This window comes from Vanellus vanellus (assembly GCF_965231255.1).
Source record: "Vanellus vanellus genome assembly, chromosome: 7".
In the NCBI taxonomy this organism is placed as follows: domain Eukaryota; kingdom Metazoa; phylum Chordata; class Aves; order Charadriiformes; family Charadriidae; genus Vanellus; species Vanellus vanellus.
The window spans coordinates 28232307-28246435 of NC_138912.1; the positions used below are offsets into that span (position 1 = coordinate 28232307).

General features: G+C 44.0%; 1 protein-coding gene across 1 annotated transcript; it reads right to left on the reverse strand.

Moving 5' to 3' along the window:
* Positions 1 to 863: 863 nt before the first annotated feature.
* On the reverse strand, positions 864 to 13732 carry PLAC9 (placenta associated 9). Its single transcript, XM_082486450.1, has 4 exons — positions 13419 to 13732; positions 3582 to 3682; positions 2512 to 2632; positions 864 to 1059 (listed from the first exon to the last, which is right to left on the reverse strand). The coding sequence occupies exons 1-4, from the start codon at positions 13474 to 13476 to the stop codon at positions 1049 to 1051; spliced, it is 291 nt and encodes a 96-aa protein (XP_082342576.1). The 5' UTR covers positions 13477 to 13732; the 3' UTR covers positions 864 to 1048.
* Positions 13733 to 14129: the final 397 nt, after the last annotated feature.

Sequence of the window (14129 nt, forward strand, 5' to 3'; positions counted from 1 at the left end):
AATTATCCACAGAATTATTCAGAAATGGTTGTGTTGACAAGAGTTTGGGACTTGTATGCTGTTGATGAGCAGTTGTCTGTACATGATATATGGAATCTGTAGTTAATGCTCAGTATTTTCATTTTGCATGTTGTAATTTTTCTGACTCTTGGAACTTTGAATTTTTATTCTCTGCTAGGATGGATGACTTCTTTTCAGCTTGTCATTCTCAAAATAGAAACATGTAAAGAAAAAAAAAAGGGGGAAAGAGGTTTGAAGCTAGGTCAGTGAAAATAGACTGCTTGTTAATCAAGAATGTGCAAACTTCTCTTCTTTCACATACACACGCATGCTCTCCTGCCGGTCTGTAAAGGTCAGACAGGTCCTTTTTCCTGGAAGAAGTTGTGTTGCTGTCCGTCATGGAATAAAATGGGGGTGTCATGGGGTGGATGTTGGAATTAATTCTGGGTTGCATTGTCACTACAGCAAGGGAGACTAGTAGAAAGATATCAGAATAAGATGGCTGTGCGTCCAAATGATGAATTCTAAGTAGTCCCAATTCTGACTGGGACATGTAGATAAGATTCCCGTTTCAGTCAATGGCAGCAATGTGACTATGTCCAAAGCCAGACTACTCCATACACTCATTATTGTCTGACAATCTAAGGATATCTTGAAAGGAAATTGCAGCCGAAAATATATCTTCATTGATTTATACCAATAGCAAGGGTTCACTTCTTTGTCAGGGAAGGAGTAAGCTTTTGAATTAAGGGAAGTTTGTTATTTTGTTACCTGATCTTGTTTTCTTCCTGCACGTGCTGTATTTGAAATGCAGTTTTGACTAAGTAGGGCTGCTGAAATATTTCGAATACAAAGCTTTGAAATAGTTTCTAAAAGCAAATACCTTTTTATTTTAAAGCACAGGAACACAGAAGGCAAACTACAGCTGAAGACTGATTGTTCATCCCTGCTCAAATTCTGGAAACACAAGCTTATTAAATGAATAAAAGTGCCACTGTTTTATGACAACCATGCTGTTACATTCAGCTGTCTTCTGTCTTCACAGTGCTCAGCTGGTATCTGTGTAGAGAAGAGTTGATGTAATTATTTTTGGTTATAAGATCAGGATCAATCTTTGTAGCTAAACATCACTTAAAACATAAATCCTGCTACTTTAAAGTGGGGGATTGTCACTTCAATTCATCAAATCACAGAAGGAAGGTCCTAGAGCTCTGCAGTTCTTGAGCCATCTGGCAGTTGTTGCAAGCTCTGTCTGAGTAGTACTTACTATAGATGTGCTGCGAATATGCTGAGGTTGACTTAGGATTTCCATTTTAAATTCATGGTAACACTTTACTGGAATACTTTTGTTTTTAAAATAAATTCTCATTGGAGGGGAGTAACTTAATTGTTACCTATTACCTGCCTCTGATAGAAAATTGGAAATTTGTTATTCATTAAAAGTTGGTGAGAACATACCAGTCATGGTGACCAGCTCCACACAGCCAACCGCAAGAACTAAAAACCATCACAAACTCCACTGCTGTCTACTTTGAGCCCACCTTCTATCACGTAAGTGCACTACAGTATGCATGTGTGTATGTAAACGAACAAACCCAACACTGACCAAACGCATTTCATAAAGATATCTGTGGATGCTCGTACTTTTTTATTTTCCACCAGGAGTGTCTTTCACCTTGTTAAATGCACTATTGATAGCTGGGCAGGGGATGAAGAGGATAGAGCATTATAAGAAGCTGTGTAGAATAGGTGGTCTCATACAAGTAATTTCTGTTGTGGTTTAATTTATTCCAAAAACATTTATCCAGGAGCATGTTTAGTGTGAGGGGCTTGCGTGTCAAAATTGGATTTAAGATATTAAAAGGATAATACTTCCAATAACTTTTTTTTGTGTTTTGTTGCCCTCCTTTTGTTTCATTTGTCACACATGAAACTAAAGAATCACAGTATCTTAAAACTGAAAGGGACCTTGAGATCGCTTAGTCCATCCAGCAGTTCTAAGGTGTGATGCTTGTTTACCATTTCCAGGGCTGGGGAAGCTACAGTCATAGAATTTCAGTGGTTCACTGTCCTTGTAGGAAAGCTTTGCCTTGTGTTTTGCTGGAGTCTTTCTTGCTGCATATTTTCTTGCTTTATTCACTTTTGCAATGGGGAAGAAAACACAGGCTTTCGTCTTTGTGGCAGCCTTATTCGTTCTGGTGGGCTACTTCAATATTCTTTAGACTAAACATCCCCAATTTCACAACCTTTTTGTGTAGCTCATCTGTCTAACCCCTTGGCTGGGGTTTTGTTTGTTTGGTGAGGTTTGTTCCCTTTTCTTTTCCCCCTCACATTAGTGGTTGTTGAAACCTGGTGTTCAAAACTGGACCCAGCGTTTCAGCTGAGGCCTTAACCTGCACTGAAGTGAAAGAAGGAATTACTTCACATCTTGGGGGGAGAAAAGATGGCATATTTGGTAATAGCATATGCAACACTGTTTTAAACTTAGGTTATATCCCACTCGATACTTACCATCAAAAATGTCTATCAGTGGGGTTCCCGGAGCGATGGGAATGTTTGATGTTGTCTCGCTGATGATGTTGAGGAGTGACTTGACTTCTGATTCTAGATGCTCCACTGTTTTTATTACCTTCTAATGAAAACAAGGGAGAAAATGGAGAAAGAGGGTAGTCAAAGGGTCAAGTGGAAGGAATTGTAATAAATGTGTTAGTGGAAGTGCAAATCTAATGTCCCACAATGCTAACAGCTAATTTAATTTATATTGTGCAATGCTGGTTTAAATATTTCTTGTGTTATGCTGGCCTCTGGTGGCAGGAAGTATTAAAACGTTGTTTCTGAAGAGTTAAATTGCAGCACCTCCGTGTGAAGAATCACCCGTAATTTGACTTATTGGAGGGAGCTTCGCATTAATGTGTTTTTAATTCTGTCTCATTTCTGAGCCACCATCATATCCAAGAAAAGAATCTGCACGGGAGATGGGGGAAGCTGATGGGGTGGGAAGAAGAGGGCTGGAACTGGAGCAGGAGAGGGCTAATGTTGCCATTTGAGAGCCAGCAGCATGCAGTTTGGCATCTACCCAGCTGGAAATAGCACTGGACACGTATCTTGTCAGTGCTTAAGGCACCAGGGAAAAAAATTAAAGCTTTGCAGCTTTCTTAGAATCCCTGTCATAAAGTTCACTTAGCTCTTGACTGTCTGTAGGAGCAAGGAGGAGCTCCTTTGTCAGGCTTGGAGTCACCTGCAGAATTCACATCTAGCCATGAGCAGATGTGAAACTTTACGAATACCAGTTCTGAGACTGTTATATTAAAGGCACGGTTATAAACATTTTAGAAGAGACTGATATGTAATATTCAGTGATTGGTTAATCAGTTGTTTGGAATTCATCAAGATTATATGTTTCTGGTAATAATGGCTTTATGGTTAGTTACAAACGATGACATCTGAAAAAGAAGAGTCAGACCTTGAATAGAATAACATCAAGAAGGGACAGTGTCTAGAAACAACATCTTTCTTTTCTTTGGTCAAAAGGATGAGGCAGAAGTCTGGAAAGGTCTAGAAGCCAGCACAACAGCTCTTACCTCTTCAATAATATCTAAGCGTTTGTGCATCATATCATGTTCGTTACACCAGCTTCCTCCTCCCAAACTTCCAGGTAACACACTGACAGGGTCTGCAGAAGCTGGAAAAACAGCCACAGTAAATTAGCAAGAGCTTTTTAATAGCAGTCCTTACCTTTCCGACTTCAAAAGTGGTATTTGGCATGCTCAACAGCATTGTTCATGAAACCAAATGTAGGAGTCCCAGGTAGAAATTGAACCTTTCCCACAACGACTACAGCTACACCCCAGTGCTGTGAACGTTTCTTTGCCTGTACACACTGTCAAGGCTGGTTGGAACAAGGTGTTTTATCTTGCCATGAGGATTTTTTTTTTTTTTTTATGTGTGTGTGTTTGTTTTACACAATCTGCTTTTTCCTACCTGTGTAGGGTAAGTTTATAGACTGTAACTCTCTCTACAAGTATAAACCCCTAAGCATTGGGAACATCTGCCCACACATCAGTTCCTCTTAGACTTACTGCAGAAGCAGCTGGTATGGTAAAGCTTTGAAGAGCAGCTAAGTTTGTCCACTTATGCTCCAAATGGATACAAGCTGGTGATCCCACTGTGCCAGAAACTCGTCCGTGACAGTCTGGTTTTACAATGGGAAGGCAAAAAATAACAGTGTGTACAGCTGATGCCGTTCGCTGACCAAGTCACTCCTGTATGGTGCTATATACAAAGTTGCTTATCTCTGTCCATTATCTGTATTTACCTCTCAGTACTCATGAGCTCTTGCTCTTTGAACCTTTCATTCTGCTGGCTCTGCTCCACGAAAAGTCAGTACCTGCTGGTGTCCATGCTTCAGCAGAGCCAATTCCCTTTTCATAACTTTTGTGCAACGTTCAGTAACATTTAGATTTTGATATGTGTGCGTAGAACTTTTTAGTGGAGTATTATGAACCGGTGACATGAAGCGGTGACATATCTTGCTCCGTGTTGGTAAAGTTAGGCCTTGTTCTTGTTTGAGGCCTGGAGAAGCTATGATAATGAGAAACCAGCAGTAACGCGCTCTGTTGTCGTTTGATCGGAACAGAGACAAAGGAAACCGTGAGCTTGTGTTATAATGAACAGTAAGAAACATAAGGAGAGCAACTAGTTCTGTCTTCAGTACTGTTGTGCGAGAGCAGTGATTTGGAACTGCTGCAGCGCTTCATCGCAAGTCTGTGCCAAGGTTTCTGCAGCATAGGTTATCAGATGGTGGCAAACGTGTCAGTAAGGATTGTAGCCACTGCAGTTTGATGGGATGAGAGATGTACTCTGACTTGGAATGGCATCCTTGAAGTTGGAGGGCGGAGAGTGGACAGGAGAGGTTAAAATGTGATCTGATGTACTCGGCGTGGCATTATTTAGACATTGGTTTGGCAGAGCTTAAGAGAGAATTTTCGGTTGTTTATTTGTAATGAAGACTTTGATTTGGGTTTTTTTGGTGCATTGGCCAGGAGGTGGTGCTGTTAGGACAGACTCCCAAAGAATTAACCTGCCTCTTCACTGAAGACTTGCTGAAATATGACAGGTGCTTAAACACTAGCTGCTTTGCAGTTGCCCTTTTTCTCCCCCTTTGTTGCTGCTGTTGGTGTTTTGGGAGTATCGTTACCTTGTAACTTAGTGGTCAAGTGAACCGTGCTACTTCTCAATATTTTTTGCTTATTTACATGTTTTTTCCATTGTGGCTGGAACAGTATGGAGATACTGAAATTCTGTGTCAGAAATGGAGGTTACAATGCAGTGGCCAGTCTTCTTCTACAAACCTTGTCTTTCCTAACAACAGGAGCAAGGTAAGCTCCATTTTACTGCCAGAGATTAATAACATTTCTACCTTTCCAATATTCCCAGCTCTAGCAGTCAGCGACAAGCCTCGTGGCCTGGTTCAGCTGTATGCTGAACTGCCACCGTTGGAGAGAGGAGCAAGGGCGAGCCGAAGGCATAGTGATGAGGTAGCTGCACATCAGCTGTTGACTGCTGAGGACGTTCCCAGATCTAACTACAAATGAACTGTGAAAAAGAGGCAGCCGAAATCATTAGGTGGACTAAGAGCAAATGGAAGAATTTAAGAATCCCCCAGGAGGTTATTTTTCACTGTGTTAACCTAGCTGTAGGTCGCTGCATCTCAGGGCTGGATGCAAAGCTTGGGTGAAGGCCAGCACCACTTGCATGCTGTTGTTAAAGGAGCTTTTGGCCAGCTGTAAGTTACACGCCAGGCTTGTTTTGTCCATTCCCTAGAAATGGAAAATGCAAGAGAATTAATGCTGGCTAGCTCAAGTTAGTGTTGGCCACTCCTCTTTTCCCTCATCATGTGTCTTATATGGTGCCGGTCCACTCAAGAAAGCCCGGAGGTCTGCTGTAGGAGAAGCAGAGGTAGCTGCCTGTCCTGCCCGAGCCAGACTCTGACCCAGAGACTCTGTGGCCTTCCCAAGCTGCCAAACGGCATGGTGGGCAGGGGCTCCTTTCACCTTTTTCCTGACACAGGACCTTAAATCCACAAAGTGAGTTTTTGAAGCAGAAATGCTTACCCAAAACGCCACTGTAACCATTCCTTTGGGTCAGCCCTTCTGTGTGAAAGAGGATTCTGTTCAGCACAAACCTCAGCGTTGAGCTGAGTGCCGCTCTGTGCAGCTGCGCGTAGAGGGGGAGGTTAGATGTGATGGGTGACTCGGTCATTTGTTCAAAGCAGGGTGTGCTGTGATAGGTACGCGTAGCCAACGTAAGGCTGTTGTATCTCACTGTGAGGTCAGCAAAACACTGCACTGCTTTCTGCGCACGTGTCCATCTAGAGAACTAGGTGAAGGGGTTGCTGTGAAACGCAGGACTCAGTAATGCTTGGTTCCTTGGGGTGGTTGGTTCCTCTCTTCTGACATGGAGAGAGACAGCGTTCTGGTGCCCAGAGCACATTGCGGTGTTATGAACTGTAATGGGCTTACCAAAGGAGGAGGAGGCGTCTCGTCCTAGTTTGACAGGGCTGTAAGATGTTACCCAGAATGACGGGACTAGTGCAGCTCCTAAAAAATTTGACAAACGAGTCCAAGTGTCTCGGGAAGCACCTGATAGCTGTTGTCAGGGAGTGATGAGAGTTAGTAGAAACCAAAGGGTGCCTGGTTCCCAGACCTCCCAGTACGGAATTGGCTGAGGGCTCACCCGGCAGAAACCCCCTCAGCCGGGCCCTGCCTGTCTGTGTCTCGTTAGTGACTTTAGCAGCGGAGCAGAGATGCTCTTGCGCTTGCCATTGCTCCTTCGCCCCCATGCCAGCACAGGGCACTTCGGGTGGGCGGTTGCTGCTGCTGGCTGGGCAGCCTGCGCTTCAGTCAGCGTCGTTTCCTTCTGGTTTCTGAGCCTTGGCTTGAGGCTTTGGCTGCAAAAACCCCTAGATTGTTATTTTCTTGTCTGGCTTTAGCTCTTAACCCGGTCGTTATCTCTGGGATGAGCTACTCACGGGACACATCCGGGCCCTTGTAAATATGGCAGGTATCTGGGTCACTATGGCCAGACAATTCAGCTGAAGCAATAATTTCCATGTGCTCAAAGAGAATCACATGTTGCTTATGAGCGCTGCCCTTCTCTGTATTGCAGCTGGTGAAAGAAAATGACACGGTCTGCCTTTGGCACTGACCTTCTCCAGCAGCATCTCTACCTCATGTAATAATAGCAGTCGCCACATAAATGGAGCGAAGAATGGAAGGCTGCAAGCCACGTATGCAAAAGACTAATGGCCTTGTGAGATACTTCCAGGTACTCGCTCTCTTGTTGCTGAAGAAACATTTTTGAAATGTAAATTCACATTTTTACTTGCCTATGTGTCAAAGCACATGCATAAATGCAGAAAGCTTTGATAGTAAATTTTAAAGCTAACAGCTTTTAAAAATAAACTGTTCTCTGTGTGCTGTATAAATTACTTATTTAAAATGTGTGGGTATTTGCAGCTTCTGACAGCTTAAGCACGTGCATAGGAGTCACATTTCAATGTCTTGAATATCTCATTTGAAACTTAGTGGATTACTTCAGGCAGATATTTGTTGTGAATTATCAATATGGCAGACAGAACATTACCTTTCAGTTAATTTCCCATCTGCAAATTCCTACCCGATGCTTCCTGCAAGTGAGATGCTTGCTTCAATTCTTGAAGTCCATTCTATTTGATACGCAGGTGGTTATTTTCCATCAAAAATCAGAACTCTCTTGTTCAAGGTAAGAAAATGACCCGCGCCTTTTTTCCTCTGATTAAGTCCTCTCTGCTCCGTTGACGGTGCCCATAAAGCCAGGTAGTGCGTCAGCTGCCCTGTGCCGTGGTACAGTCAGACGCCAGCAGATGGAGCAGGAAAATAGAGAATCTCTGACTTGGTTGCCAATAAAGTTATGTTTAGTAAAAGAATATGCTTAATGTTTGAAAGAAGTAGCATGCTGAAGAGTAAAAATGTATGTATCGTGGTCAGCCTGACTGTACAAAACTTGATCTTGGAGCAAGGGATACAAAAGAGCGACGAAGTATGAATTAAAACAACCTTAGCAAACAGGCTAAGAGCAAAGGCCTTAGTTTTAGAACACCTCTTGGTTAAGCTCCTCTGCAGTCTGTACATTTGACATATTCCCCCAAGCCCACAGGAGGTTGCTTCCACACACTCCCCAAAGAAGTCCCCGTCTAGGACCATCGGGATTCTGCCTATTCAGATGCTGTTAAGTGGTTCATTTTGATGGCCCAAGTAGTTGCTGATGTTAAGCATCAGAATAAACCTGAGCGACTGTCTCTTCACTGTCATTTGCTGCTGTTACTAAGACTGACAGAACTGAAGTATGAGATCACACAGATCTGGTAGGTCTTTACAAGTATCCTTCCTAAAGATGCATTGCTGGTCAAAGTGAAGTTGCGGGCTCGATACAGAAATTACTGGGTTGGGTTCTTTGGTCTGCGTTACGGAGAAGATCAAGCTGAGCGACCATAACATTCCCTATTGGTCTTAAAGTGTATAAAATTCCCTTAGCATCATTCTACGAGCAGTGTGGTTTCGAAAGTTAACTGAGAGTTCATGTTGTGCTCAGGAGGGAGGGAGGGGTAGAACAAAGCAGGCCACAGACGGAATGAAAGACAAGTGAGATTGAAACGGGAACCAGATGGCAACTAAGGAAGCCTGAAATCGTGCGATAGACCAAGAGGAATAAAGGAGAACATGTATAACTCTTCAAGAAAACATGCTACGCTCTGTGTTCTTGTTTGCACTGCCTTAGGTTTAGCAGTATCATTTTATTCCTGGAGCGTATAGCATAAGGTGGCCTGATAGTTTTTAGTAAAAAAACGAAGGGGGTAGCAATGGATTTATGTTCCAATAGGAAAAAGAACAGGAACTTGAATATCGAGTTCAACCCCCTAACCAGTTTGGGAAGAATGTAACAGACCTCTGAAGGGATTTGCTGATCCTTGCTTAAATTATTCCTTGTCTAAAGGTAAGTGTTGGACTCCACTTTAACATGTGTATATAGCTTTGAAGTGTTAGCTCAAGAAATTACACAGTTTACAAAACTGGTTGGTGAAGTTAACTTGCAGCTGAGTACAGGAAAGGTTCAATTACTTTGAACCTGAACTGATGCTAATCCTACCAGTATCAGTGTTTTCAAACCTAAGACCATGTTAAGCTAAGACTGTTGGTCATATTTAATTTTGGGGGCTCTCCTTAAAGACATCAAACTTAGTTTCCAGTTATGTCGACCCGTAATTATGTTGGCATCCTTAGATATGGAAGTACCGGATAAACTTTCTGCACCGCTACCGGTTTCATTATCACCAGCGTGAAATTGCTCCTGACTAGGAGATGGCTGCCACGTATTTCTGTGTAATAACTACTTCGTTTGGAGGAAGTTTTTGCTATCACGATCCATGCGATTCTCATTTCACAAAGGAGCTTCAGCAGTCGCTTAACCAGCAGTGGAGACGGAGGGGGAGAGCATAAGGCCGGGGTAGTTTGTGCTGCCAGTGGGCACTCTATTCCAGGCACAGCACAATCTGAGGCCTCTGCCATGGCCCTCTGCCAGAAGCGAAATGACTACTTGAAAACCACTTTACTCCTTCTGCTGTGTTACCGTATTTTTGACTGTAAGAAGCACTTAAATTTCGTATGTTTTCATTCAAAGGAAGGAGGATGACAATAAAGTATTCCTGTGCGGGAGCTGTTGGCTTGGGATGTGTTTCCGGCATGTTGGTCTTCTCAACAGGCAGCCAGGGAATATCCGCTTGTGCTCGCTGCTGCAATGGGAAATGACTATAGGGAATCAGGCGGGTAAGAGACGTGAGCTACGTAATTGGCAGGTAAGTTACTCGAATTCATGCTGTATGTTATGATCGGGCACCGATGCTTTGGGCTGCAAACAGAATTTTCCCTTTATTATGTATTTGTTTCTGTGTGAATGTGTATTTATATAAGCAAAGTGTTAGGAGGATTATAGCTAATAGTTGCATAGGAGATATTTGTGCGTGGAGAAGAGGAAGAACTGTTTTAGGAAGAAGAGGAGCCATGTCACGTAAAGGATGTAAGTTACACAGAATGGATGTGTTTAAGGCTGGTTTGAGAATGGAGGAGGTGAGATACGTGGCTATTTGATGCCACCATCAATTTGAAGATGACCGCTGCTATCTGGAGACAAAGAGGTTTTCAATTTTATGAGGTCATGGCTTTTGGTCTGCCTTTAGTAATAGGAGCTATGGTCATGGGGAGTGGGTGAGGTGAGTCTGTGACTTATTAGTCAGTTCTGCGGTTGTGTAGTTTGCAAATGAGTGAGTTACGGTAGTAGAAAGAAACGTGACAGTACAATGGAAGAAGATCCTTGTAGTTTTGTTCTAATACTCAAACAAGTCTAAGAACTTGCTTGAAGATATGTTTTCCTCTGGCAGACAGTTCATATGCACTGCAACAGCTCAGGAAGTAGAACAGTGATATATATATATGTAACTATGTATGTGCGTGTGTGTACATACACATACATACTTACTAGATCTCAATGTTCACGGCCAAGACTCACAACTACTTCAACCGGGGAAAATCAACTGGATTTATAAATACAGCTGCTTCCTGCAGATGAAGAGTAGGAGCCCTGTATTTCCAGACCCCAGACTTTTTTGGAATTTGATATTAACCTTTGCTTTACACATGGAGGTTACAAAGTCCAGAGAACTTAATAAATTCCCTTTAACTGGATATAACAAAACATAGGGGTTTACAGATACACAAATCTGTAAAAAGGCTCACTTCTGTACAGAGCCCCTATATTCAGGTGCCTCGGGGGCTTAAGAAACACGCCTCCATCTGGGTACGCGATGTTGTGACAAACTTTCTTTTTCTTTCCTTGTTGGAGCCCAGAGGTGAGTGTTCGCAAGGGCTGTGATCCTTGCACCGGAGACAATAATAGCAGTAGCTTTCTGTAGGGACAGAAAATACCTATGACATGGGGTATAGATTAAACCACTACTGCTTTATTAGTAGAGAAATATGAGCCCAACTCTGGTTTAAGATGGGACCTCTCTTACCATTTTTACACTGGATTTAATTCTACCGTGCAGTAGTTCAATCTCCTGGAGGCAAAACACTGTTCTGTGAGAAAGCAAGTGGTCAGTTTTGGGCAAAAGTAGGCTGTTCTGAAGGGAGGGTTCCTCTCCAGTTTCTAGGCAACGGTCCAGCTCTGACTGCTGAGAGTCTCCTTTATAAGACCCCCTTTCACTCTAAATCTTTATAGGTCTTCCCAGGTTTGATACCGCATGTGGGTATCGGGGGATCCAAAATATTCTGAGAAGCCGTAATAAGTTAGCTGAACGAAGATAAAACACTGTTGTCTTAGTTACAGTTAAAACCGAATGCAACTTCTGCTGTTTAAAACTAAATAACACCACAGCTGTGGCGTGCTGAGCAGCCATACGCGCCTGCGACCGAGCTCTCCTGCCGCGCTCTCCCTCGCAGCGCGCACAGCTTTTGGTTTGCAGAGCCCAACGGAGCGTGTCAGTGGGGCCAGCCTGGCTGCCTGGTTGCCAGCTCCTCGTTTACCCGAGGAGCCCGGGTCACCCCTCTGCCGTGCGGAAACACGCAGCAAAGGCTCTGCTGTTGGGGTGCCGCACCCCTCAGAACAATTTGCCCGGAGGTTTTTGTATGACACGTTTAAATGGGGCTGCTGTCGAGTGCTGCAGTGCCCCAGGCTACGTCGTGTGCCACGTTTGAGCAGCACCCCGCAAACTAGCCCAGCAACAACAGCCCAGAACTAGAAACCGCGGCCATTAGATGGGAGCACGTGGTCGCCTCCAGAAGGGCTCCCGCGCCAGACGCTCCTCCTGAGCTCTTTGGAGGCTGAGCTCCGTGAATATGAGATAGTTTGTGTTAATGACTGAATTAAAACTGAAGTTCTACTTTGGCCAACGCCGAACCGTTTTTAAGAGGAACCCACGGTGGCTGAGGGAGAGGATCTGCAATGAGATCAAATGTTAGATTCCCCTGACTCAAAGGCAGCAAAGGGAAAGTGGGGATGGCCTTTTTAAGCCTGCCAGCCAGCCATGGCACTGCCCGGGCTGTGTTGGACACGAGCTTTCCCATCTCACATAAAATACTCCACCGAGACGGTGAAAATGATTCCTTGGTTGAGTACTACCGCCTGGCATGATACTGAGTACTGGTCTCCACTGCAGTTGTTATTCAAGCACTATTCTGTTTGGCTGGATTTTATCTGCGCTTGCTAATGATTTCAGCTTAAACAAAATCATACTTTGGGGGGAATCAACAAAAACATTCTTCCAGCCTTTTTTTTTTTTTTTCCCTTTAATTTCACGAATTTTTCCCTTTAATTTCACGAATTTTTCGTGACGCTCACAAAACTCACAAGAGGATGCTGAGTACTTGTGGAGTGAAAACAAGTAAGCGTGCCCTTGCTGGGGTACTGATGTTTCAGATCCTCACCGATAAACATTCCAAAAGGCAGTCGCGTGGGAGGGAGACAGGGCAAGGAAGAGTGACTAGGACTTGGGGGCTGAAGGGACTAACAGTTTTTCAGGAAATGCTTTGATTGTAATGGAAACTTATTACTCTGCCATGAAATACAAACATTGTGTGTTGTCAAGAAGTAACAGCAGAGGGAAATTAAAGCCGGGCCTCAGCTAGCAGAAAACACGTAATACAAACAGGCTGGGAAGCCGGGTTTGTGGTTGCACGGGGACTATAAACCCTTGGACTAGCCAAACTGAATAGCTCTCAGTCACCCTGTCAGCTACAGTGAGATTACAGGCTAGTCTAGCACTAATCTGCTGTTAACCAAAATAAAATTCAGGTTCCAGTTTATCAGATGCTGTGCGTTTATACTTTGTGCTCCCGAGGTATTTGGAGAAGGCGCTATGTGCCTCAAAATCTCAGGAATAAGTAATCCAAAGCAGAGGAGAAAAAAAATACAGTGCTGTTACCAGCAAATCTCAAAAAAGGGGGTTGAATAAAGGAAAATCTTGCTTTATTCACCTTGAACTTCGACCTCATTTCTGCGTGGATTAGTGTGTATGTTATTAAGATGTGCCAGAACAGTAATTATGGAAATGCAGGGCACTTGCTGCAGCACCTGAACGCGGTTCTAAATTTCTGAAAATACAGTGAGAAGTGAAAAATCTTTACCGAAGCAATATGCCTTCAGGACAGGTTTTAATAGCACGAAAGTGGAGTTTTTCCCGTTAAAAACAATATTCCCGCAGAATTTTGATGCATACCTATGCCACCTTCATATAGAACTCGTAGATTAAACAATTCTTTCCCTCCTCTTCCCACCCCATGCAAAGGCTTTGACCGTTTCTGCTTTGCGAGCTCGGAATCACTTACCTAGCAGCCCTCCTTCCTGCAGGACTAAAATAAACGCCAGCGCCCAAAGGAAAAGCATGGTTTCAGCCTCTCCCAGCTCTGCCGCAGTCCCGGTGCGCAGCCCCGCCGCCTCCCTCCCCGGCTTCGCATCGACTCCTCCGTCCGGCCGTTCGCGCTGAGGTTTAGCCAGAGTTAGGAGGAAATATGCCCAGGCTGAGCCAAGATTCTTGAGCTGTTCTCTTCTGCTTCCCTCCTTTTAAAAAACACCCTTCCAGCTCCACGCAAAGTCCAGTTACCCAGGCAAGCTGGCAGTGCTCCAAGCTCCCCGGAGTGTTGTTTTTTGGTTTGGTTTGGTTTGTTCCCCCCCCCCCCCCCCCTCGTATTTATTTTTGAAGTCTACAACTGGAATGTGCCGAAGAGCTCTGAATCCTGTAAATACGGCAAGTGGGGCAAGAAAAGGAAGGCAGAGAGAAGGAGGAGGAAGGGGTGCTGGATGTTTCTTTCCCTTGTAGGCTTTCATCTAGGGCAGGGAAAGCAGGAACAGTGGAAAACACAGTATCTTTAGATGTTGTGAGCTTACAGGGCTTTTTCTGTTATTTGTTCATTTTTAAGACTGCAGAAAAATCTTTTTTGGGCAGGTCGAGGTCCTGCCGGATGCAGCGTGGCAGCGTCGCGGGAGGTGCCTTGTCTTTGGGCGGTATCGCAGGAGGTCCTGAGGAGCCACCTGAGCTC